The sequence below is a fragment of the Oryctolagus cuniculus genome, chromosome 1 (assembly GCF_051225735.1).
Source record: "Oryctolagus cuniculus isolate XC-2025 breed Fujian yellow rabbit chromosome 1, ASM5122573v1, whole genome shotgun sequence".
In the NCBI taxonomy this organism is placed as follows: domain Eukaryota; kingdom Metazoa; phylum Chordata; class Mammalia; order Lagomorpha; family Leporidae; genus Oryctolagus; species Oryctolagus cuniculus.
This window is the reverse complement of record NC_142867.1, coordinates 5,099,157-5,124,055: the sequence shown is the minus strand read 5'-3', so window position 1 is coordinate 5,124,055 and position 24,899 is coordinate 5,099,157. Positions and strand designations below refer to the sequence as shown.

Sequence of the window (24,899 nt, the reverse complement as noted above, 5' to 3'; positions counted from 1 at the left end):
GTCGGCAGCAGGGGCCGGACAGCGGGGACGCCTGGGGCTACAGGCGTGGACAGGAGCAGCCCCTGGTCTCCCTAGGGAGAGATTTTCAAAGCGAAAGGGAAGCGGGAACAGAGCACCCCAGGCAGGGGGCTGCAGGGGCAGCTTGGCCCGGGGGGAGCCTGGATCCCGCCCCCCGCCCCCCGGGACTCACGATCTCGTCCTCCACGTCGCGGTGGAACTGGTGCTGCTCGCGAGAGGCCTGCAGGCGCCGGCAGCGTTCCCTCATGGGCTGGCACAGGGCCTTGAACTTCTCCTCCACGGCCCGGGAGGTCCTCTCCACTTCCCCTGCGCCCTGGTCTTCCTGGGCGAGCGCTTTGGCCTGGGCCTGGATGGCCTCCACCTCTTTCTCCCGCACGGCCATCTCCCGCTCCAGCATCTGCAAGCCCCCAGAAGGGCGCGTGTCAGCCATCGGACCCGAGTCACCCTGGGGCTAGAGCCAACCCGGCATGGTTCTGATCCAGGGCTCATGCAGGGACAGCGCCCCCTCGTGCCCTGTGTCAGTGCATCTCGGACCTGAACACACAAAAGCAACACACACAGAGAGTGCGGCGACCGTGCCGGTCTTCAATGCACCGGGTCTCAGTCTTGACTCCACCGCGGCTCCAGGGCCATCGCAACCCTGTAAGCGTTTCTCCCCGGCTACGGCGGCCATGCGAGGCCACCTCGGCCGAGGGCCCGGCAACACATAGCAGAGGACCCCGGGGTCCTGGCGGGCTTTCTTCCCGCTCCCATAGCACAGCTGCCCATTGGCTCTCGTCCCCTGGCAACTTCTTCCTGGCCGGCCTTGGCCTTGGCTTGCCAGCGGCAGACTTGCTTTGGCCCATGATGAAGCCAGCAGGTTTCTGGACTATCCAGGGGGCCTCGGCCCTCAACCCGAGGTCAGACACTCAGCCATCTCGTTCCTTCCTCGGACCCTGGAGGCCGCGGCTGCTCCCTGCATCTGCTGGTCTATAGGGCAGGGAGCAGCAAGTGCAGCCCCTGCCTGCTTTCGTAAAGGAGCGGTTACTGGGACACAGCCCCAGCCCCGCATGAACGTACTGTCCACGGCTGCTTTCACCTGCAGGGACTGGGGGAGACGCACGACCACAAAGCCCCAGACACGGCCGGTCGGGCCTCCCGAGAGGCTCCCCGGGCCCCCCTGTAGACTTCGCTTTGCAGCTGCTATGGCTCGGATGCGGAAATGTGGCCCTGTGGGTAGCAGTGCTGAGAGGTGGGGGGGCCTTCGGGGGTGGGTAGGTTGCTCGGAGGGACTGCTGCGGATCTCACAGCACCGCATCAGGTCCTGCAAGAGGGGGCGCGCCAAAGCGAGGCTGGACCTCGTGTCCACACACCTGCCTCCTTTCCGTTCTCCCGCCATTTAGGCGCATCATGGGGTCATCATCAGAAGCCCAGACGGTGCCGGCCCCACAGTCTGGGACCTCCTGGCCCCCAGCGTTACAAAATACCGGCCATTCCGTCAATGGCCCCGTCTCACATATTCTGTTACAGCAACAGAAAACAACTGGGACGAGACCTTCCGTGAAAACTTGGCCACCCTCACTACTCAGTGCTTCTTTCTACTAAAGATTCTCTGTTCGGACTGCTGGTGTGGTCTCCGTCTCCCGGCTTCCCCCTGACGGCTGCACACGCCTCTGATCCTGGGCACCCAGAGAAACCACTTTGGGACACACTGGCACGGATGGCGCCTGCCAGGCCTCGGCGTGGCCCCCCTCCATCTGTCTCCCTGCCGCTGTCCGCCGTCCCCGGCCAGGCCCACAGCGCACCTGCTGCTTCTTGAGCAGGATGTTGACGCTGGTGAGGTCCTTGCCGTAGTCGTCCGAGTGCAGCTGGGCCTGCAGGCTCTCCAGCCAGCTCTCCAGGGCGGAACAGCTTTGGGCAAACAACTCAGCTCGGTTGGCATCAAAGAGGCTGCGGGCCTTGGCCTGGGTGGTGGTCTCCAGCTCGTCCCAGCGCCTGTGCAGGTCGGCCAGCTTCTCCGACACCAGGGCCTTCAGCTCCGGTTTCTCCAGGGTCAGCTCCCGCCCTTCCTGCGGGTCAGGAAAAGCGCAAGGAAGGTGTTAAGGGCCGGAATGAGACGTCGCTGAGCGTGAGGGGCCCACAGCAGACCGGGGTGCTGAAGGGCCAGGAATCCAGGTTTGCTCGTGTGAGCAAACGAACACACTCTCCTCAGAAGTGTTAAGACCCTCCTAGGCGGCCCTCCCCCAGTCCTGGCGCAGATCCTCTCCTCCCAAGGTCCAGCTCAAAACTCCTTTCAAGTAAGAAGCCCTTGCAGGAGCCAGCGTCACAGCACTGCGGGTTAAGCCCCCGCTTACGATGCTGGCATCCCATATGGGAGCAGTTTGAGTCCCAGGTGCTCCGCTTCCCATCCACCTCCCCGCTGCCGCGCCTGGGAGAGCAGTGCTTGGGCCCCTGCACCCATGTGGGAGACCCCGACGCAGCTCCTGGCTCCTGGCTCTGGCCGGACCCAGACCTGGCTGTTGTGGCCATTCAAGGAGTGAACCAGGAGATGGACGATCTCTCTCGCTCCCTCTCTCTCTCCTCCTCTCTTTTTTCTGTTATTCTGTCTTTCAAATAAATCTTAAAAAAGAAAAAAAGCCATTGCAGGGTACTGGCATGGTGCTAAGACGCTGGCGGAGACTCCCGCATCCCACACCAGAGCGCCTGGGCTCCATTTCTGGCTCCAGATTCCCGATCTAACTCCCGCTAGTGCACAGTGGGAGGCAGCAGCGCTGGCTCAAGTCATCGGGTTCCTGCCTCCCACGCATGAGACCTGGCTTAGGTTTCCAGTTCCCGGCTTCCGCCCAGTTTGGCCTTGGCCTTTGCAGCCTTCCCCCGTGTCCTGTGCTCGTGGTTCCCGGCGTGAGGCTGCGTGTGGCTCCTGCGATGGTTCATGTTTGCCAGCTCCTTATACCATGACCCACACCAGCTGAGCCCCACCGCATCTCCACGCCTCCGGCCTGCCTGCTTGAGGGCTCCTGGCTCCAGACGGGAGAGAAGCATGTTCTCTCTCCGCCTCTCTGAAAGATTTATTTATTTATTTGAAAGGCAGAGTGACAGAGAGAGACGGGAGAAGAGGAGGCAAGCGGGCAAGCGCTTCCATACCCTGGTTCACTCCCAGGTCTTGGACAGGCCGAAGCCAGGAGCCAGAACGCCATCTGGGTCTCTCACATGGGTGGCAGGGGCCCAAGCACTTGGGTCTTGGCTGGCTGCCCTCGCGTGCACATTAACAGGAAGCCGGGTTAGAAGCGGAGTGGCCGGGCCTCAGTCGGCACTCCGGTCCCGAGCGTGCTCTCTTGAACCACGTGGAAGGTGAGCTGGAAGTGCCGAGGGAGCTGACATCCCGGAAAGCAGACAGCGCGCGGTCAGAGAGACAGCGCAGCGTCCTGGTGCTCTGGCCGTGTGCTCCACGCTGCGTCCGGGGGCCCCAGCAGGACCGGGCAGCTCGCACGACCACGTGCCCTTCATCTCCCCGCTCCTGGCCTTGCCCCCTCCTCCCACCCCACGGCCTGCGCGGGAATCCTCGTCCCAGCGGAACACAAACCCAGACGCTGCCTGTGGGCCATTTCTCGCGTGGCCGAGAGCCCGGATGAGAGCGCCAAGGCCCAGCCTGCGCAGCTTCGCGACCCTCGGTGCAACCACGCCCACAGCACGTTCCAGCGCCGAGAGCAGGCGAGCGGGGCTCTTCCCGCCTGGCCTGGCACCCACTGCCGGGGGCCCTTCGCCGTCTGTGCGCCTCCAGACGGGCTTTACCCGCTGGCTCCTGTACAGCCTCCCTGCTTCCTCACGGCTGTCTGCAAGGAAGCACATCCTTCCCCCAACATCTCTGCTTGTCCAGGCTCGACTCGGCCCCCACGGGTGGCCCTGGTTGCTCCTGCTTCAAGGTCTCCCACCTCTCCCTCTCTCTCCCCTTAGCCCCAGGAGCACTCAGATTCTGCTGTGGATTTAACGGAGTCATCTGTCTACACTGCGGCCTCACCTCCTGGCCACAGTGCTGTTCCCTGAAGGTGGAACCTGCAATGAACCACCTCCGTGCCCAACTCGGGGCCCAGCAGGCTTTCCGTGCAGTCGCCCCAAGGAAACATTGGCTACACGAAAGGGAACACTGAGCCTGCGCCGGTCTCCTCCTCTGCCCGGCCACCGCGCCCTCGGAGGGGGCAGTGTGTCCCCAGCAGAATGCTGTGGCCATCTGGTCAGGAGGAGCTGCGTGGGAGACCAAGTCCCAGGAATGGTCAGGCTCGAGAGCAAGAGCTGCCCGCCCGCCCCTGGCCCGTGGGCCAGATCTGGCCTGCTTTGTGTCTTTATAAATAAAGTTTTACTGGAACACAGCCACATTCATTGGTTTATGGAGTGTCCGTGGCCGATTCTGCACTGCACTGACGGAAACCAGGTGGTCCACAGAGCCTGGAGGGGCCCACCTGAGTCCCTCCAGGGACAGTCCGCAGACCCTGCTGATGCGAGCCACCGTGCTCTGGACCCAGGACGTCACCAGACGGGACCAAGGCCATGGTTTTTCTCCCCACTAATTTGTTCTTTCTCAAAGCAGTCCCACAGCTCCCTGGGCCACGACTCTCCACACTGGAAGTGTGCGGCCCCAGGACCCTGGAGCTCTGTCCTGGGCCAGGTCCCTGCCCAGGGGCAGCCCCAAGAGCTCGCTTCCCGCTGCTCACCTTGTCCACCTTGTCCAGCCAATCCTTGTTGGCGGCCAGCTCGGCCATGAACGCCTGGTGCTTCTGCCACTTGGTGTGCAGGTTGCGGGCTTCGTCGTAGGACACGTCCTGGGCCGTCAGCATCTTCTCGTCGATCCAGAGCTTCAGCTGCGGCCGGGGGAGGTGGAGGCAAGGGGAGAGCTTGGGTGAGGGGGCGGGGCCGCGCGCTCGCAGGGCCGCCCACTCACTGGGGCGGGGCGGGGCCTCACCTCGTGGCAGTCCTGCAGGAAGCGCTGCTGCTCTCGGTTGTCCCGCAGGCGGCTCAAGAGCTGCTGCGCTGCTTCTTGGTTCTTCCTGTGTCTGCAGCGGGAGCCCCCGGCCGTGAGAGCCTGCCCGGTGTCTGCAGCCGGCGCTTTGGCCCCCGCCACCCCGCGCTGTGGGGTGAAGCCCCCGGCGGAACAGGACAACCCCGAACACAGACTTCCGTCCCTACTACCCTAGGACGGCGGGCTGCCCTCGTGTCAGGGAGGGGGCGCCCGCCCGCCCGGGGGCTTAGGCCCTCTCCAGCCCCGGCTCCCCCCCCCCGCCCACTTTGGGCCGGTCACTGCCCCCCTCCCGCGTGTTCTCTCCGTCTCCCCAGCACCCTCATCGCACCTCTTCTCGATGGAGTCTGCCTTCTCCCGGATCTTCTCCGCATGGATGTTGCCCTCGGACACCAGCTGGCGCCCGGCCTCCAGGAGCCCGCGGATCCGCTCCCCGCTGGCGTCCATGGTGCTCATGAAGTCTTCCAGCTTTTTGATGGCGGCGTCGGCGGCCTGCAGCGTGCCCGGCATCTCCGCGTGCGACAAAACGTATTCCTGCGTGGGAGAGGCGGCGTGGAGCCCAGCTCTCAGAGGACCACTGAGCCACATCCCGAGGCGGGGCCAGCCCCAAGTGGGGGTCCTGGGGCGGGTGGGGAGGGGGGCAGTCCCCAGGGAGCTGAGCTGGAGGTCCAAACCCTGTTCCACGTATCTCCGCCCAGCAACTCAGCTTCCTGCCCATAGGAGGTGCTGCTTAAGGACAGGACGCGATCTGACAACCGCGCCATTCGCCATTCGGCGATGCCGTCCTCGCCAGAACAAGAGTGCTCTGATGCGCGCCCGGGTGGCTGTACCGGTGAGCCCGCTGCTCCCCGGCTACAAACCCGTGCCCTACGGGCGCAGATACCCACAGGGCTGGGAACGTGCAAATCTGAACACAGGAGAGGGGCAGCGAAACCGCTGGGCGGCAGGCACTTCCAGCTCTGGGGCCAGCACCACACACGCCCTCCCTCTGCCCGTCACGTGACTGGTCTAGGGCCAGCCAGGAGCTCTGTTTCTTCCAAAGTCAATTCTGGGTCGTTACATTTCTTTCTTTCTTTTCCTTCCTTCCTTCCTTCCTTCCTTTCTTCCTTCCTTCCTTCCTCTCTCTCTCTCTCTCTCTCTCTCTCTTTCTTTCTTTTGTCTTTTTTTTTCTTTGGGTCGTTACATTTCATCTTTTTTTTCTTTTTTGGAAATCGTCCCCACACCTTCCCAACGTGTTCTTCCGGCTCAGCCTGTCTGACTGCTGTGCCCCCTGGCGCTGACCCCCCTCCTCCCTGCCTGGCGCCCTGGCTCCTCCTCCACCCCCCCCACGTGCCCTCACCTGGCTGCTGACCTCCCCCCCCCCCCCCGCCTGGCGCCCTGGCTCCCCCCCGCCCCCCCACGTGCCCTCACCTGGCTGCTGAGCACACCCTCCGCCTGGCGAGCATCCCGCAGGAACCCCTGGAAGCCGTGGGCCTGGGCCAGGCGGCCTTGCCGGCTCTCCCACATGCGGCCCAGCTCCTCCCAGCCGGTTCCTAGGGCTTCCAGCCGCTGTCGCAGGAAGAGGCACTGGGGGTCGGCCTGGTCTCGGGTCACCTCCTCGCCCAGGGTCCGCAGCCGGCTGTACTCGCCCCGGGCCCGCTCCACCTCTCCCCGCAGCGCTGCGTGTTGGGCCAGGAGCGCCTCGGCCTCGGGCAGGGTGGCCGGCCCTTCTTCGGAGGCCACGGCGGTCTGCGTGCGGCCGAGCCAGGCCTGGAAGTCATCCAAGCTGCGCAGGAAGTCCTGCAGCCGCCGCGCCTCACCCAGCGACTCCTCGCGACGCCGCATGGTGGCCCTGAGGTCCTCCCAGCCCGTCTGCACCTCTGCGAGGCGGGCGTTGATGGCGGAGGCTTGGGCTGGATGGCCGGCGGCCAGGGCGTTCGCCTCTCTGGTCAGTTCTCCGACGCGGGCAGCGATGGCCTCCAGGTCCCGCTCGGTGCCCGCCAGCTTCCGCTGCAGGGCCAGCACCCCAGCCAGGTCGTTGCCCAGCCCCTGGGTGGACTCGATGACCTTGGTCTTTTCTCTCATCCAGGCCCGGGTCTCGGTGCACTCCAGGTGGTAGTTTTGGATGCTCAGGGCCGACGTGAGCGCCGCCTTCTTGCCGTCTGCCAGGGCCCGAAACTGCTGCCACCTGAGGGTGGGCGGGGGCCGCTGTGGGCAGCTGCCTGGCCTCCCTGCCCGGCCCGGCTGTGTCGGGAAGCCCCCTCGTGCCTCTGTCTCGCGTGGGCTTTCCTGTGCGCCTGCCTCTGCCTTGGTAGGGAGGCGGCTCCCCGTGGCCCTCCCAGCCCGGGCAGTGTCCAGCCTCCGCCTTCATTGCCTCTCCTCCTCCATGGTGAGGACGGGGTTCCTGCCTCCCCCTCAGCCACCCTCCCGGGCCGGCAAACCCCTCCCAGCGGCCACCCCAGCTGCGGCTGTCCCGCGCAGGCCACCGCGCCCACCTGCGGTTGAGCTGCTCCTGGGTGCTGACGATGCGGTCCTTGCCCGGCGGGTTGGCGGCCAGCAGCTGCCCCGCAATGTCATTCACCGCGGTGATGCGCGCCGCCAGGGCGTTCATCTCCGGCTCCAGGGTCTCGAACCTGAGGACGTGGCAGAGCTGGGCGTGAACGGGCAGGGGCAATGACACACGGAGGCCACCTCCCTTGCACGTCCCCAAGGACACCTCTCCTTCAGTACAGGGCTCACGAAGGTGAGTCAGCGCCGCTCAGTCCACAGCGGGTGGCCAGGAAGGAGCCCCCCACTCCCCGTCCCCGGTTCCCGCAACCCAAGCACAAGCAGAGGACCTCTCTGGCATGGTTTAAGAAGACGCGGAGGCTTAAAGTCCAGCCAAACCCTGGCCAGAACCGCCAGCCTCCCAGGAGTCACCGTGGGCCACCTGCCTGGGTCCCCTCCTAAGACGTGTTCTGGAATGAAGCGGTAACCACAGTATCTGTCTGAGCGTGAGAACCCCGTGAAGCGGAACTGCCCCGGGGGGCATGTTCCAGTCTGACTGGGCGGGGTCTGCACACGTCTTCTGTAACGGGCGGACGGTAAATACCTGGGGCTTTGTGAACCAGTCTCTGGGGCAACCAGCCAACCCATTCATGTCCATGAATGCGTGTGGCTATTCCATTAAGCTTTATTTACAAACACAAGCAACCTGGCTGCAGCTTGTCAACCCCTGTGTAATGGGATGCCTTTTCAAACGGCCAGGACATATGATTACGGATCAATTTGTGGGCGATACACTGAATTTTGTCCTGTGTGATAATGGTAGGGTGGTTCTACAAGGAAAATGCCCTCTCCAGGGAATTTTAAGATTTGTTACTCTGTATCCAAGGAGACATTAACCAGTGCCTCTGTCTAAGAGATGTGTAACTTCCAAGTCCTCACAATGAGGAACACGTGGCGGCCGACGCCCCGCCCTCACGCCTCCTGAGGGGGCGTGGCCTGGAGGCGAGGGGAGTGGAAGTGCAGGTGCAGGAACTGCTGCGGAAAGGGGAGACGGACCACGGGGAGCTCCGCACGGCCGTGGTGGGACCTGGGCGACGGGGGCGGGGGCTCGCTGCGGGATGTTCTCGTCGCTTTTGAATCCAGGGCTCCCAGAGACCAAGCTCCGAGGCCCACATCCTTTACAGAGAGTGGGGTAGCGTTTACACACGGGACGCCCCTGTGTGCGTGCGAGTGACCAGCGCCTCTGCACACCTCCCCTTCCTCTGCCTCACCTCTAAGCCCTGCCACAATGTGTCATTGCTCGACTGCACCGCTTAGGGACAACACACACACACACACACACACACCAGGCCCTACCTCTGCTGCACCACCTCCAGGTCCTCCAGGCGCTCAGGCAGGGCCAGCCCGTTGAGCCACTGCTCCTTCTCCTCCACCCAGAGCCCGCAGGCCCCGGCCTCGCTGAGCATGGTGTAGAGCGCCAGGGCTGCTTCCAGGGCGCGCGCGCGCTCGCCTGCCCGGGCCTGCAGCTCCTGGTAGTGCTGCTCCAGGGCGGGCACCCTGCCCTGCACCTCGGGCGTGCGGCTCAGCGCGGCAGGCAGGGCCGCCGCCTGCTCCTTCAGTGCATCCAGCGTGGGCCGGTGGCCTCGGATCTCCTCTTCCAGGGCCCGGTGCTGCCTGGCCAGGGCTTGGGTGGAGAACTCATCGTGCCCCACCTCGGGGCTGGACACCAGGCGCAGAGCATCCACCAGCCAGGCCTCCATGTCGTTTGCGTCTGCCTGGAACTGGTAGAGGCCGGCGGCCTGCGAGAGCCGCTGGGCGCGCTCCTCAGCCAGGGCCTCCAGCCGCTCCCACTGGGCCTGGAGCTCGGCCGCGCGGGCTGCAGCCTGACCGGCTCCGGGGTGGCCCTCGGCCACCAGCTGCTGGCCCTGCTCCAGGGTGAGTTTCAGGGGCCCCAGGCGGCCGCTCATCTCGCCCCGCAGGGCCGCGTGCTTGTTGAGCAGGCGGAGGACGCCGGTCAGGTCGCGGCCCGTCTCGGCGGAGGCCAGGAGGTGCTGCTGCTCCCGCACCCAGGCCTCGGCCTCGCCCACCTCCCAGAGGAACCGCCAGAGGCGCCGCGACTCCTGCAGGCGGGCCCGCCGGGCGGCCGCCAGCTCGCACAGCGCCTCGTAGCTCTGTTCCAGGGTCGCCACTCGCTCCTGCACCAGCTGCGGGTCACAGGGTCTGTACTCTGGAACGGACACAGCAGAGGACGGCGCTGCAGCCCCGCCACCCTCATCGCGCCCACCACCGCATTTCTCGCCCCCCCCACCCCGGTCTCCCTCGGCCGGCGCCTGCCCTGGGCTCTCACCCTTCCCCGGGGTGCAGAAGCGCAGCGCGGAGGCGCTGACGGCGCGCACCCTCTCGGCCTGCACGGCGATGTCCGCCTCCACCAGCTCGTGCAGCTGCAGCAGGTCCTCCACTCCCGCCAGGTGCTTGCCCAGGTCTTGGGACTGCAGCCGGCCCTGCCAGGCACACACGCGAGCTGAGGCCCACCTGAGACGCCGGCCACGCAGGCTACCCTCTTGGGGTCGCCCCAGGGGAGCACGCCTGGTCACTCACACACGCACACAGGGACACCCCGGTCCTCTCGGGCACCTGGCCTCCTTAACTGCCCCTCCCTTCCAGGGGAACAACTTCCCACATGGAAGTCTTATGCACACAGCTGCCAAAGAGACTGTTTAAAAAACAACATGAGGGGGTGGACCGGCCCTGTGGCATAGCAGGGTGAAGCCAACACCTGCAGTGCCAGCATCCCATATGGGCGCCGGTTCAAGTCCCGGTTGCTCCATTTCTGATTCTGCTCTCTTCTATGGCCTGGGAAAGCAGCAGAAGATGGCCCAAGTGCTTGGGCCCCTGCACCCACGTGGGGAGACTCAGAAGGAGCTCCTGGCTCCTGGCTTCAGATCGGCACAGCATCAGCTGTTGTGGCCATGTGGGGAGTGAACCAACAAATGGAAGACCTCTCTCTCTCTCTCTCCAACTCTGCCTCTCTGTAACTCTTTTAAATAAATCTTAAAAAAAAAAAAAAAACTTAACATGGGGTGGGCATTTAGCCTGGTGGTTAAGACACCTGTTGGGACATCCAAGCACCTGGGTTCAATACCCAGCTCTGGGTCCCAACTCCAACTTCCTCCTGACGCACACCCTGGGAGGCAATGATGACGGCTTAAGTTTAGTCTGCGCCACCGCCATGGGAGACCTGGATTGAGGTCCCGGCTCCTGGCTTTGGCCTGGCCCAGCAGGCTTTGGGGTGCGAACCTGAGACTAGGTGGGTGCTCTCTTTGTCAACACAGATTTATGTCCCTTTCCTTTTTAAAACCTTCTAATCACTTAAAAAGATTTATTTATTCAAAAGGCAGAGTGCTGGAGGGGGGAGAGGTGAGAGAGAGAGTCTTCCATCGACTGGTTCACTGCCCTGAGTCAGGCTGAAGCCATGAACTCCATCCAGGTCTCTCACGTGGGTGGCAGGAACCTAAGTACAGGGGCCATCGTCTGCTGCTTTCCCAGCTACATTAGCAGGAAGCTGGATTGGAAGTGGAGCAGCCAGGGCTTGAACTAACGGGCACCTGGATACGGGATGCAGGTGTTGCAAGCAGTAGCTCAATCGCTGTGCCACAATGCCGGGCCCCCTTCTAGTCCTTTTGAATGCTCACTGTCACTTTGAACCAAATCCAGATTCGCTGAGCAGGCCCAAGTGAGCTGGCGGCTGCCACCCTCTTCTCCCTCATCAGACCCCCTCTCCTAGTAGTGACAACCACAGCCTGCTCCCCTAGGGCCTCTGCGTCGCCGCGCCTCCCCCTGCACGTCCCTCAGATCAGTGCTGGCCCCTGCCTTAGCCCAGTCTCAGCTCAAATGGCACGGTGTCCGCAGGTTTATGGGCACAGCTGAGGGCTTTACCACCAGCCCCCTCCTGCTAGCCCATGAGCCCCGTGTGGACAGGGACCTGCTTTCCCCGCTCATCGGCACCAAGGATCAGCTGAGCCGACGAGCGAGGCCCGTGGTCAGCGCCCGCCCAGCCCGTGCCATGCCAGCGCCACCCGGCGGGGCGAGCCCCGGCACCTTCATCTCTTCCATCCAGTCCATGAGGTAGAGCAGGTCTTGGAACACCTTCTGCAGCTCCAGGTTGAGCAGGAGCCGCTCTCGCCGGGCGGCCACCATCTCCCGCAGGAAGTCCCAGAGCCGCGCCACGTTGTGCTGCCGGGCGGCGATGCGCTTGATGTCGTGGTAGCGCTCGGCGGCCAGCTCGGCGGCCACGGCGTCCACCGCCTGCACCCGGCCGCTGTAGGCCACGATGTCCGTCTCGATGGCCTCATGCTTCCGCACCGCGGCCTCGACCGCCGCCAGCTCCAGCCCAAAGTTGTCCTGCGGTGGGGACACGGCGGCGGGGGGAGGTTGGGACTAAGGGCAGCTAGCTCTGCTCCCTCCTCCTGCACCCAGGTGCCAGCCCCAGGGGCGGTGCTGGGCCCTCGGTCCTTTCTCTGACTCACACACGTCCTGTTGGTTCATCTCCCCACCCCACCATCCATCCCGACCAACAGGGACATCCCCAGAGGCCCCGCGCCCCACCTGCGACACCAGGCGCTGGTTCTCGCTGAGCCAGGTCTCCCGCATGGCGGCCTTCCGGTCGAAGCGGGCGGCCAGCTGCTCCAGCTTCTCCTGGCGGATCAGCTCCGTGCGCAGGGCCAGCTCCCGCTCGTGTTCTGCTTTCTCCAGCCGCTCCCAGGCCTGCGTGGCAAGGACAGGACCAATCAAGGGGCCAGGGCAGGGAGGAGCCGGCAGGGCTGGGGCCGCGGGGCAGTCCCACGGACGCTCAGCCTAGTGGATCTGTGGCGTGTGGTCGACAAGACTTCTGTGCGTGGGGCTACGAGACAGAGGGGAGGTGCCTGGCGCCCTGAGACTGTCACCGACACCGTGTGCCGGGCTGGAGGGCACAGGACGGCAGAAGCTGGCTGCTCGCTCTGTGGTGGGGGCCCCGTGTGGGAACCGCACATCAATTCGGTTTATAATGTCGTTGGAGAAAAGTATAAAAGTGGGGACACCGAGTGGGGACTGTTGAACAAGACCAAAGACTTGGGGCGCAACTTGCCCTTGTGACTGTGTACATACAGCCGTCTGGTCACGGGAGCGCCGGAGGCGGGGAGGGGCGGGCTGCCCACCTTGTTGATGTCGGAGATGAGCCGGCCCTCGCGGGGCGTGTACACCTTCTGGTTGTTGGCCCGCAGCTTGCTCTGGACGGTAAACAGCAGCACCTCCAAGTTCCCCTTCTCAGTGAACCTGGGGCAGGAGGCAGGTTGGGGTCACGGCCAAGGGCACGAGGCTCGCAGAATCGGGGGCCGGGTCTCCTGGCAGAGCAGCTGCGTGCACAGAGCCGGCTCATGCTCGCGTTCCCCGCCCTCTGCATTGTTCCCTCGTTTACTCCCATTTGCTAGCTGAGAAAACCGAGGCCAGACAGTCTTAAATACATCGCTCAGTGCTCACGGCTGCAAAGCAGCGGAGCCAGGATTTAAACCCGGGCGCCTTGACCCCGGACACGCGGTGCTGCCCGCAAAGCACCATTCCACGGCCTGCTTCTTCACCTGTGCTCTCCTGACTCTTTTTACGTCAACAGACACATTTCTCCGACAGCAGCCGGAGGGACTACCTGGCCCCCCGGACTTGTTTTTCCTTTACGAACATCCCTGAGGCAATACCTTCAGACTGGTGCCCAGAGGGGGCTTTCTGGGCCACAGGACACAGCCCCCATCACTCCCTGCAATGGATAACAAGAGCTGTCTTCTGGGTTGGAATCAGTTTTGGGGGACAGTGCTGTGGCACAGTGGGTGAAGCTACTGTCTACAGTGCTGGCTCGAGTCCTGGCTGCTCCATTTCCGATCCAGCTCCCTGCTGGTGTGCCTGAGAAAGCAGTGGAGGACGGCTCAAGCGCTCGGGCCCCTTGGGAGACCCAGCAGAAGCTCCTGGCTCCTGGCTTCGGATCGGCTCAGCTCTGGCCATCAGAGCCATCTGGGGAGTGAACCAGAGGATGGAAGACCTCTCTCTCTCTCTCTCTCTCTGCCTCCACCTCTCTCTGTCACTCTTTCAAATAAATGAATCTTTAAAAAAAAAAAAAAGATATTGGCTTTGAAGCTGACGAAGATCAACTCCAGCAGAGCTCGACGCTACAGAAAACACAGACGTCTGTAGCCTGGACCGTGCAGAACTGTCAAGTAATTGCTAGAATGCAGCGGTGCTAAGCGGCTCTGCGAGGACGCTCAGGTTACCAGGCACACTCTGCCTGGGCTGCGGCCTGCCGCCGTCAGGCCCGGCTCCGCCTGTCCCCAGGCTGGGATCCGGTTGCCGCGCCGCCGTCCCGCCCAGCGATCCTATCTGACAGCTCGCACACCACGGTCCTCATTTCCACAGCCTGATTTTTTTACAGACGGCTACTCGCTTTAACCGCTTGTATTGGAATGAGAACGATTCCGTTGTTCCGATGCTTCCAGTACTTTGCACCGAGGGGGGGAGGAAATGAGGCCCCACCCCCGGCATCTCTGCGGCCAGATTCCCCTCCCACAAAGCCGCCCTAGTTTGGTTTCCCCTGGTGTGGGCACGGCCCGGGGCGGGCGTGCCCTGGCAAGGTGCACGCGGGGGCACCTACTTGGGCGGCTTCTCCACAGTGCGGTAGGAATTGAAGGACTGCAGCTGGTTCTGGACCCCGCTCAGGGAGTTGGCCAGCTGGCGGTCATTGAGGGTCACGATCATCTGCTCGATCCACTGCAGCAGTTCAGAGGCCAGGGACTCGTACTTCTCCACCAGGCGCTCGGCCTCCATGGCGTGGTCCAGCACCTGTGCGACAGGAGGCGGGCATGTGGGGGTCCTGGCCCAGTCCCCGGCGTAGGGGAGTCAGTGTCCTGGGCCAGCCTTCCTTTGGCCTTTCGGCTTACTGTCCTGTGGCGGGGGTACCTTGCCAATTCTTTTGCCTTCCACAGCCAGGGCCTTCATCTTGGAGAAGTAGTGGTAGTAGGTAGCCACGTAGGTGATGATGGATTTCTCATCAGGCTGATCCACGTTCACGTCTACGGCAAAGGACCACTCGCATCAGCCAGAGGTTCCCAGCAGGACACCTGCCCCAAGCCTGGGTGCTCCCAGCATTCCCATCTTTCCAGGCCCCTTCAGAGCAAAAGACAACTCAACCATTCGGACCACAAAGGTACCAGACAGCTCAGCTCCTCGCCCTGTCCTTTGAGAAACAAGAAGGACCCTCCAGGTCCAGCACACAGCCCGGAAGCCTGAGAGACTCTCACCCAGCGTTCCCGGTAGAAGCCAGGATTGGATGTTTGGGGAGAGAAGACAAGAAACAGCACTCCCATCTGGGGATGGGTCACAGACTTACAGGCTAGAAAAACGCCCAAGAGGTCAGCAGACCTGGGGCAGCGGGATGGGGAGGGACGGACCCAGTGTCCAGAACCCGGGAGGCGGGCAGAGAGGCCGGCGCTAGGCACCATCTGAGGACACGGTCACGGCCGTTTCTAACGTCAATCCTGAAGTTCAGCCGTGGGCCCCAGGAGCCGGGAGTTCTTCAAGCCAAACTGGCTCCCACCACGCGGCCGAGGCTGACTCCAGCCGGGGCTCTCTCCACTAGGCCACCTGAGGGACTTTATCCCACCCAAGGACGAGCCTACGACACCCGAAGGGTCTTGATCGCTTCGGAAAACACACAGGCAGGTGGCAGCCGCTGAGGTCATCTCGGGAAGTTACAGAACACTCAGCTCGACTCCTCACACGCTTTGTGTTCCTGGGCTCAGGGGCACAGGAGGGGGGCAGCCGGCGGGATGGAAGACAGGGAGTTTAGGGAGGAAGGATTCCGCCAGGGAGTGCCCCCGGCCCGCCTCCCCTCCCCTGTTCCAGCTGCCCCAGGATTGTTCTCCACTCTGCCCCAGAGGCAGCCGAGGGAAGAGGCTCTGGGGCCAGGCTGCCTGGGTTTCCAGTCTCGGGTCCACCAGCTGTAGGACCTTGGGCAGGCCACTAGCCCTTCAGAGGCCCCCGCCCTCTCTTCCACGAACAGGCTGTAACAATGGCACTGACTTTAAAGGGGCTGTTGTGAAGGTGAAGATAATCAAAGCATGTCAAGTGGCGCGCCAGGCACAAAGCAAGAGCCCAGTGGCTGTTACCGAGCTCGCTGGCATTATGGTCTGTCGGAACCACAGGAGCCGGCAGCAGGGGCAGCCGAGCGGAGGCCAACTCATGGAGGGCCCCGGTTACCGTGAAGACCACGCCTCCCCCATCTCAGAGCCCAGGCCACTGGGCCACAGGGAGCCCAGGCCACTGGCCCACAGAGAGCCCAGGCCAGTGGCCCACAGAGAGCCCAGGCCACTGGGCCACAGGGAGCCCAGGCCACTGGCCCACAGAGAGCCCAGGCCACTGGCCCACAGGGAGCCCAGGCCAGTGGCCCACAGAGAGCCCAGGCCACTGGCCCACAGAGAGCCCAGGCCACTGGCCCACAGAGAGCCCAGGCCAGTGGCCCACAGAGAGCCCAGGTCACTGGCCCACAGGGAGCCCAGGCCAGTGGCTCCAACTCCCAGAGCAACTCTGGGCTCTGCTGAGAGAGAACCTACAGCCCAGGGGGCTCTTCCTGCTGGGGGCTTTCTTCCTACAGCCTTTTTTTTGGGAAAAAAAAATTGAGACACAATGTTTGTATTATGAAGCTCACCTTTTACCAGTACCTAAGCCAGTGGCTTTTAGCATGTGCCCAAGGTCGTGCAACCATCACCACCATCTCATTCCAGACATCTTCATTCCCCTCTCCACCAAAGCAACCCCTCCCTCACCTGCTGGCGGCGGGGTCCCTGCTCGCCCCCTCCCGCCGCCGTCCTGCGCCTCTGCCCCCCACGGCTCGGACCCACCTTCAGGATCCAGCAGCTTGGTGAGCCCCAGCTCCTTCTCAGCCAGGTTGAAAGCGTTCTGCAGGTTGTAGTGTGCGTTGCACTTCTTCAGGGACTCAAAATCCAGCAGGTCTGGCCTGGGCAGGGAGGTTATCAAAAGCACGTGAGAGCCTTGAAGGGGAAACGTGGATCCAGCTGCTCCCACCTTTGCACCCAAGTCACTGATTCAATCTGGCCCAGAAGGGGGCACCTCAAACCCACCCCTGGCTCCCAACCACCACCCCCCGCCCCGGGGGGAGGCCTTTGTGCAGCGCGATGCCCCCGGGCCGGCTCCTCGCTCCTTGCAGCTGGGGGTGGCCCCTCAGCTCTAGGCCTGGCTGAAGCCCTCTCCTCACCGGTGTTTGTGCACGATAGCGTTGAAGGCCAGCCCGTCCCTCCAGCTCGTGGTGAAATTGTGCACGTTGACATTGGGGTACCTGCACACACGGTGCGGGGACAACGGTGAGCAGGCCGGGCCCTGGCCTGTGTCTCCAAGAGCCCACTCTCGGCGCACGGCGCAGCCGCGGGGTGGCCAGCCCCCGCACCCTCACCCCGCGGTCTTCATCTGGCACCACAGCAGCAGGGCGTCCTTGGCTGACTTCTTCTCCTTGCTGTCCTCTGTCTCCACGCTGATGTCCTGGATCTGGGGAGCAAGCGAGGGTGCTGTTATCACAGCCACTCAGATAAAGGGCAGGAAAAGCCTCGTTAGGTGGGGAAGAGACACAGCCAGGGCCGTCTTGGTCTGGGCTGGGCTGCCGGCCAGGCCCCAGGCGCAGGTTCCTGCAGGTCGGGAGGGGGCAGTTGCTGCCAGCTGCCTGTCAGAGGCGTAGCCGACGGGCTCTGCGTGGGGCTGGCAGGTGCCCGGGGAGGAAGGGGCGGGCAGAAGCGGGCTGGCGTCAGGACCTCGAAGTATAAGCAGCAGCGGGGTGGATGCGCTTTTGAGGGAGGGAAGCAGGGCCTGGGCGCTGGAGCGAGGCTCTGGTGTGTAAAACTTCCAGTCCCGCGGGCAGGACCAGCACGGAAGCCTGAGTGCAGGCAGCTTGGTCCACACCCAGGCTGCCCTCTGCCACGCTGCAGGAGGAGCGTCCGCGGGGCAGGTGCCCGGGCGCTGCCGCCATGGCGACCTGCTCCGCAGGTTCACACCGAGGCTGTGCCAGGTACCTGGAAGCGCAGGATGATGGTCCAGACCAGCCCGAGCGTCAGGCGGTGGTTGCCGTCGACGATGTCGTGGGAGCCCATGTTTTCCAAGTGCACCTTTTGCTCCTTCAGGAACTGCAGCGCCTTGTCCACGTTCTCCAGGCAGTGGATCCGCATGCGGCCCTTGGTGGGCTTCGGCTGTCGGCCGGGCACGGGGCGTGGGTCTCCTTCCTCCTGCCGCAGCCTTGCCTGGGCTGCGCTGGGTGCACCTGCCCCACGATCCCTCCCCCCCCCCCCAGCCCTCCAGGAACACGGGAACAGCCCCGGGGCTGGACCAGAGGTCGTGCAGCCAAAGCTGAGGCTACAGATGCCGCCTGGGCAGATTAAGATTCCCAAGGGAATTAATTGCACCCAGAGTGGGTGGGCAAAAGAACTGTTTTCAATGGGGCCACTGTTCCTGTCTCCACGAAGCTGGGCTCCTATGGAATCCACGCGGCAAAGCCTCTCAGAAGGAAGCCGTCCTAGGCAGAGGGGCCGCTGCCCGCCGCCCGCCGCCCGCCCACCCGCGGCCGCTGCTTCCGAGGCCCCTCCTCCCTGCACGGCCATGGCTCACCAGTGTCTCCCCAGAGAGCACCTCGAGGAGCCGCAGGAGGTTGCGCCCATCCCGGAGGTCGCTGTACAGGTCTCCCACCCGGCACGTCACCCGGGCCAGGTGCGAGTTCACCCACTTGGTGAAGGTTTTCTTCTGCACGGCTTCTCGCTCATCTGCGGTGGCAACACGGGGTCACTTTGTCCCCCAAGAGCAGTGTGCCTGCTTCTAAACACACCCTGGCCGGGGCGGGGCAGGGCGGGGTTGGGGCGGCACCCCGAGAGACAGGGGAGTGAGGTCTGGGGAGGAGGCGGAGGAGGAGGGAGAGGGAAGGAAGGTGGCGGAGAGGAAAACCCGCAACTTAAAAAGCCGAGAGGTAAAGAAGTGGGAATAGGCTACTGAGCAAGGTGAAGAAATGAGTGACAGAAGACAGGCTTCTGGGAGAGAGGATGAGAGACTGCAGGACACACAGGGCAGGGCTGGGGCCGGGGCTGTGTCCTGCAACACGGTCACAATGTCACGATCGTGGCCTCGGTTTCCCTCATCTGTAAAATGGGCTCTTCGCTCTCCCACGGCACAGGGAGTTAATGGGTATGAAGCCTGGCACAAAATGGCTCCCTGATGAGAGGCTGCTTCTAAAAGCAGGTTCCCTTCTGGTTGTGGACAGAGGGGAGGGTGTGGGCTGGAGTGACGGCAACGGCTCTTCCAGGCGGTCATTAGGAGGCCCTGGCGGCGGGCGAGGCTGCAGGCCTCCCGTCCTCCTCGGAGAGTTTACAGAAAAAGCAAACCACTTGGCTTCTGGGGTGGGCTCACTCAGGCGGCTGCAGCGGGGCCAGCCCCGGTCACAGATATGCTGATGCTAGAAACACAAGATCCCGAAAGCTGGGGAGTGGGGAGGCAGCCCCGGAACCACAGCGGGGGACAGCCAGGCAGAGGTGGGCGCCCGTGGCCGGAAGGGTTAGGAAGCGGCCTGCTGCCTGGGCCAGGGGGCAGCTCCTGGCCGGCGGGGGAAGCCGTGAGGTTGCACAGACAAACACAAATGGTGCTTTTTAGAAATGTCAGAGCGAAGGAAGAGGCCCGGGCCACTGCAAGGGGCTCCGGTGGTCACCAGGCTTTCTGCCAGCCCCCTGCAGAGAGCCCAGGGCGAGGACCCCGCCCAGGGGCTGGTCCCGCGGACTCCTTGGCCTTGCATCTCAGCAACTGGAACGACTCACCCTTTCACCTCACATTCCTGTGCACCTCACCCATAAACCCCAGCAACACACCCATGTCTGCGCCTGCCTTTCTCACCTCCACCCTGGGGTCCTAATGACTGTGTGGGATGCTTCGTAGCACCTGTGGAGCCAAGGGGTGCCTCGGGCCCCCTCTTGGGCCTGAAGGGTCTGCCTGAGCTAGGCTGGTCCTGGATCCTTGACCATCACTGGCCCCGGGGAGGCACTGCCCTGACACCAGGCACACCCCAGTGGGGCCATTTTGGTACATAGGTAGGATAAAAGGGGGAGGGAGAAAAATGGACCAAGCCAAGCACCAGAGACCAGGTGTGATGTCACAAGACCCCCCCACAACATCCCTGGATCCTTACACACTCCCCTTGCACAGCAGGCTGGGGTCCCTGGGCCTCTGGCTCCCTCCATGCACCTGGCCAGGTGCCTGGAAGTCGCACAGGGTCCCCTCCCGTAGAAGAAACCTCCCGGTTCTGCCTGTATCCAGGGATTTCCTGGCTGCTAGAAACGGAGCCCCGCTAAGCCGGAGGCACTTGTCACAACCCCTCCCCACCCCGGCACGGGGTACTGCGCTCCGGCTTCGGGGAGGGGCCCCGGTACAGCCGCCCCACCCGCCCGCCCCGGGGGCTCCCCTCGGCGGGGAGCTCACCTTGCAGCTGCTTGAAGCGCCCCTCGAGCACGCTGGCGTACTGAGCCGGGTTGATGAACGCGGCCGGCGACAGCGGGAGGCCCCCGGGGTTCTGGGCCCCTTCCACGGCGTCGTAGTAAAACTCGCTGGCCCCGTTCAGGCCGTGCCCGGGCCCCCTGTTCACCCCGTTCCCATTCATGGTGCCCGCTGTCTGCTACAGCGCCCGCGGCCCCGAGTCCATGCTCCCTGCGCCGTGGCCAGCGTCCCCTCCCCGAGGCGCACGGCAGGGCGGGGGCTCCAGGGAGGTGGGGGTTTCGAGGAGCGCGGGCTGGCAGAGTTACGGGACGTCCGGGCTCCCGGGACAAGTGAGCGCTGCACACCTGGCGGCGGCGAGGGGAGACGGAGGCGGCTCCAGACAAACAGGTCGGACGGTGCGGGGGAGGGGTGGGAGGCGGAGCCTGGCTGGGGCGAGGGCCCGGCCCTGCGCGGGCGGAAAGGACCCGCCAGCGCCCGGAGTCCCGCCCTTTGGGGCCCCGAGCTGTCCAAGAGGGCAGAAGACCTGGGAGAGGGGTCCCAAGCCATCTCCCACTTCCCGAAGGTTTGCAGGCGGGGCGGGGCTGGCGCCTCCCCGGGACACAGGCTCCGATCCCCAGCTTAGGAAGCGGAGGAAGAAAAACCGGGAAAGGCAGATCTAGGCGCCTTGAGAGGCGTTTGCCTGTGGTCTCTCATCCAGACACAGGGGTCGCATGTGTCATCGCCGCCTCCAGAGCCAGCCCCTTCCCTGCGATGCACCCCACTGCCGGTGCACCTGCCGGCTTCCCTTCCCACCTCTCCGCGGACTTCAGCCTTTTGTCACTTGCAGCTTACATTTGCCCCCCCCCCCCTACAGTTTTTCAGCATTTATTTGGCACCTGCTGGTGCGAGGTCCAGCGCTGGGCAAAGCCCATCCAGGAACGCCTTGTCAGGGGGGCTCAGGTTAGGACTGGAGAGAAGCACCCAGCAGCACAGAATGGCACACATGTGTGTTTGTGTGTGCACAGGCATGGTGGTAGTCCTGGGTGGCATGTGTCACGTCCTACAGAAAACAATGACAGTTCCGGGTGGCATGTGTCCTGTGTGTACAGGGTGACAGTTCTAGGTTGCACGTGGCACGTGTGCACAGATATGGTAGTAGTCCTGGGTGGCACGTATCCTGTGTGCAGACACAGTGACAGCCCTGAGTGGCAAGTATCCCATGTGAACAGACGTGGTGACAGTTCTGGGTGGCACATGTATACAGATAGAGTGCAGTCCTGGGTGACATATGTGTACATGGTAGGTGACAGCCCTGGGTGACACGTGTCCTGTGTACACACCTAGTGACAGCCCTGGTGGCACATGTCATGTGCACATAGTGATGGTGCTGTGTGGTACGTGTTGCATGATGACATGACGACTGCTGTGCTACATAAATCCAAAGTCAGGGTACCACTTCCCCTACGAGGTGACGGTCTCCGTACCCCGACACCTTCTGTCTTCTCTGATCTACTAGAGCAGCAACATGAGGGTTTCACCAGCCCACCCAAAGACCCAGCCACGCAGAGATGCAGGAGAAAATGACAAGGACCTCCAGAAGCGATGGCCACCGCAAAGGGGCCTCACGCTAGCCCTGGGGAGGTTTTAAAAGTCCTGAAATCTGGACCATGTGTCCAAAGATCCTAATGTGCCATGCCCAGGGCGTTGGGAAGCTGCGTGTGTAAAAATCATCCCTGGCTGATCCTATAAAACATGTGGCGTCAGCAACCTCCCCCGGGAGCCGCTCCTCTTCCTCCCCCCCAGTCCGCAGCACCACCTCGCAGGTGGGAGTGGCTGGGCGGCAGGAGGGTCAGTGGCAGTGAGGAGGATGAGGAAGGGATGGAGAAGAGAAGCCAGACAGGGTGGGTGGCCTTCGGGTGTGTGGGTGACTCAGCCCCACGACAGCCGGTGGTGTCAGGTGGCAGCCACACTCTTGTTGCCAAGACAACCCCCCCCCCATCGAAAGGAAGCCCGCTGGACGGGTTTGTTTGTGCCCAGAGCAGCCAGAAGGGGAGAGCCCTGGCCCGAGGGGAGGGCGGGGCAGGGCAAGGCAGGGTAGGGGCCGAGGCAGGCCAGCCCAGAGCGAGCCTGGTTGGCTGTGGAAAGCGGCGGTGGCGGGCAGAGAGAACCTGCTTCAGGGAATAGGTCTGTGAAATAATGGGAGTAACAGGCGGCAGGTGGAAGGAACAGGTTGGGGAGGCTGGGCGGGAGGACAGGTGTGGGGATGAAGGAAGACACAACTGGGAGGGGAGGGTGGGGACAGAAGTGACAGCAAGAGTAAAAGTGCATAGGGATGGAGGGAAATGACCCAGGGGCCTGGGACAGGCAGGGGACGCTGTGGGCCAGCAGGGCTGGCTTCTCCAGGAAGCTGGAGGACATCCAGTGCACTCATGAGCCTGGATCTGGGGGGACCAGGGCCTTGGTGGGGTGCTCTGGCTCTCCTGGGTCCTCACCTCCTCACCGACCCTCTCATGACCTCACCTGCCAGCGCCTTAATCCGAGACCTCTCAAAGAGGCGGGCGGAGCTGCTGTCATTGTCCCAGTCGGTGTCGGGCAGGTCCCAGCGGTTGTTGATGTCACTGTACTGGCCCTGGATCTCCAAGCTGTCGAAGTCTGTGGGCGACAGAGTGCTGCTCATGGTGGGGACGGCTTCCTGATCCTGCAAGAGGACGTGGCTGGTGAGGGGCACCTCGGAGCCACCGAGCCTTCCGCTCACCGTGTCCTACCCTCCTGCCTGGGTCTGCCCCGCTCGCCTCGAGGCCAGACGTCCTGCTTGTTTGGCCGTTGAGATCAGCCCCCAGTGGGAAAGCCTGGGGACAGGGATACAACAGACATGCATGAGGGCAACCGCGGTGAACAGCAAGGGCTCCGGGGGCCTCGGGCCAGGAGGGACAGGACAGGGCTGGTGGCTGACAGTGGCAATGGCTTCCATGCAATGCGGGCAGCAGCCGCGGGGCCCCTTGGGCAGTAATGAGTACAAACCCGAGGTGCTCTGAGCCCCGCCCCCTCCCCCCCCCCCCCGAGGTCCAGATCCTGTTCCTGCGCTGGGGCAAATCTATGCTGTCCGGCAAGCGTGGTCCAAGGAGGCCACGGCACAGCTCGGTCCCCTCTGTCCCCTCTGCTCCGGAGCAGGTTAGCAAGCGCTGGATCAGTGTCAGCTGCGCTATGTACACGCATCACCCCGTCGCACCCCTCTGTGGGGCCAGGGCAGGCCCACTGTGGTCAGAAGAGGAAGTGGCAGCCCACAAGTTAGGTCACGGGGTCAGCAGCTGAGTCACGGGGCAGGGTCTTCATCACATTTGTATGTTCTTGACCTTCCTGGAGCCCTTCAGTGCTCCCCGGGAGGGAACGGCACCTGCCACTCCCTCCTAGGGCCCGGGTCGGGGCAGTTCTGACCCCGTTTGCCTGCCAGCACCATTTATGAGTCTAACTTACGCAAACATGCTCTGCTCTCACAACCAAAAAATGAGTTCCAGGTTAGCAGCCGGGGATCTTCCCCCCGCCGCCGCGTAATGCAGCAACCGCTCAAGACACTGCAAGGCAGCGTCTATAACTTTAACAGAACGCCCGATTCCACATGCATATCCCTTACTTTTCTAGAAGCGCTCAACTCCCACATACCGCTTCCCGGGCTGAGATCTCTCATGCGATCTGGGGAGGAAGGGACGGGTGGTGAGAACTGGGAGGGGAGGGAGGCGCGTTCCATGGGCGCCCAAAGGCAGAACTTGGCTTCTGTCATTAACTGGTTCCATGAAGCTGAACCTGACCCGCTGGAAGGGCAGGGTTGTCCACCCCTCCCCTTTCTCCCGGAGAGAAGATGCGCGGGAGCATTTCCCTGGGTGGCAGAAGGCCAAGGTCAGAGGTCCTAGATGTGGGCTTTCACTCCCTGTAGCAGGGAAGGGAGCTGGGCTTCCACTAGGCCTCCCATTCCCTTCTCACTCAAAATCCATCTTTCCTCCAACAGAGTCCCTGGGTTTGTTCTGTAAATATTTACATGAAAATAAATTCTAGGGCAGAGTTGAATCGCCCTGAACAAAGAGTGCTGTGGGCAGGGCATGACCTGAACTGGGGTCACCTGTCCTCTCAAGTGCTGGACAGGGACGGAGTCCACACCTCAGCACCCATTCCAAGTCCAGTGATCTTGGCCATCAGCTTAGGGCTTCCCAGCTGGCATCCGGGCTCACGCTCAGCTCTGGATGGACAATTCCAACACCTAAACACTCCCACCTCCCACCACCACCACCACCTTCCATCTCCCCAGGGGTCATGCCCCCCCACAGGAGTATCTCTTTGCCTAATGAGCTGCTTAAAAATAATTAATCTGGGGCCAGCGCCATGGCTCACTAGGCTAATCCTCTGCCCGCGGTGCCGGCACCCCGGGTTCTAGTCCTGGTCGGGGCGCAGGATTCTGTCCCGGTTGCTCCTCTTCCAGGTCAGCTCTCTGCTGTGGCCCGGGAGGACAGTGGAGGATGGCCCAAGTGCTTGGGCCCTGCACCCCATGGGAGACCAGGAGGAAGCACCTGGCTCCTGGCTTCGGATCAGCACAGCAAGCTGGCTGTAACAGCCATTTGGGGGGTGAACCAACGGAAGGAAGACCTTTCTCTCTATCTCTCACTATCTATAACTCTCTGTCTCTCTTACTGTTTAACTCTGCCTGGCAAAAAAAATAAAAATAAATAATAATTAATCTGGGATTCTATTGGTGGGCCCATGCTTCCCATTTTGCTACAGGCCTCACCATCCCCTTTCACCTCCTACCCAAATGAATTTCACCTATCTAAGTTACCTGCCTGGCCCCTAAAAACCTCTGCCTCATAGCTTCATACTCTACAAAGGACAAAAGCTTAAGGAGGCCGAG

At 63.0% G+C, this 24,899-nt stretch overlaps 1 protein-coding gene across 6 annotated transcripts in view; it reads right to left on the bottom strand.

Moving 5' to 3' along the window:
- Positions 1–24,899, bottom strand: part of SPTBN2 (spectrin beta, non-erythrocytic 2) — a 36,614-nt gene that overhangs the window by 7,072 nt on the left and 4,643 nt on the right. For 5 of the 6 annotated variants that reach the window (XM_051826461.3, XM_051826470.3, XM_089317533.1 and 2 more), the window contains exons 2-21: positions 22,523–22,700; positions 18,161–18,312; positions 17,572–17,745; positions 16,962–17,053; positions 16,767–16,847; positions 16,393–16,508; positions 14,453–14,565; positions 14,148–14,335; positions 12,670–12,787; positions 12,080–12,238; positions 11,573–11,875; positions 9,822–9,975; positions 8,831–9,701; positions 7,483–7,620; positions 6,419–7,175; positions 5,340–5,542; positions 4,955–5,045; positions 4,707–4,853; positions 1,803–2,066; positions 191–415 (exon numbers count right to left, since the gene is read on the bottom strand). In XM_051826461.3, coding sequence (XP_051682421.1) covers positions 191–415; positions 1,803–2,066; positions 4,707–4,853; positions 4,955–5,045; positions 5,340–5,542; positions 6,419–7,175; positions 7,483–7,620; positions 8,831–9,701; positions 9,822–9,975; positions 11,573–11,875; positions 12,080–12,238; positions 12,670–12,787; positions 14,148–14,335; positions 14,453–14,565; positions 16,393–16,508; positions 16,767–16,847; positions 16,962–17,053; positions 17,572–17,745; positions 18,161–18,312; positions 22,523–22,700 — 4,524 coding nt within the window. Of the gene's footprint in view, positions 1–190; positions 416–1,802; positions 2,067–4,706; positions 4,854–4,954; positions 5,046–5,339; positions 5,543–6,418; positions 7,176–7,482; positions 7,621–8,830; positions 9,702–9,821; positions 9,976–11,572; positions 11,876–12,079; positions 12,239–12,669; positions 12,788–14,147; positions 14,336–14,452; positions 14,566–16,392; positions 16,509–16,766; positions 16,848–16,961; positions 17,054–17,571; positions 17,746–18,160; positions 18,313–20,008; positions 20,401–22,522; positions 22,701–24,899 lie in introns of those variants that run through there. The other variant, XM_051826468.3, reaches the window with a different exon arrangement.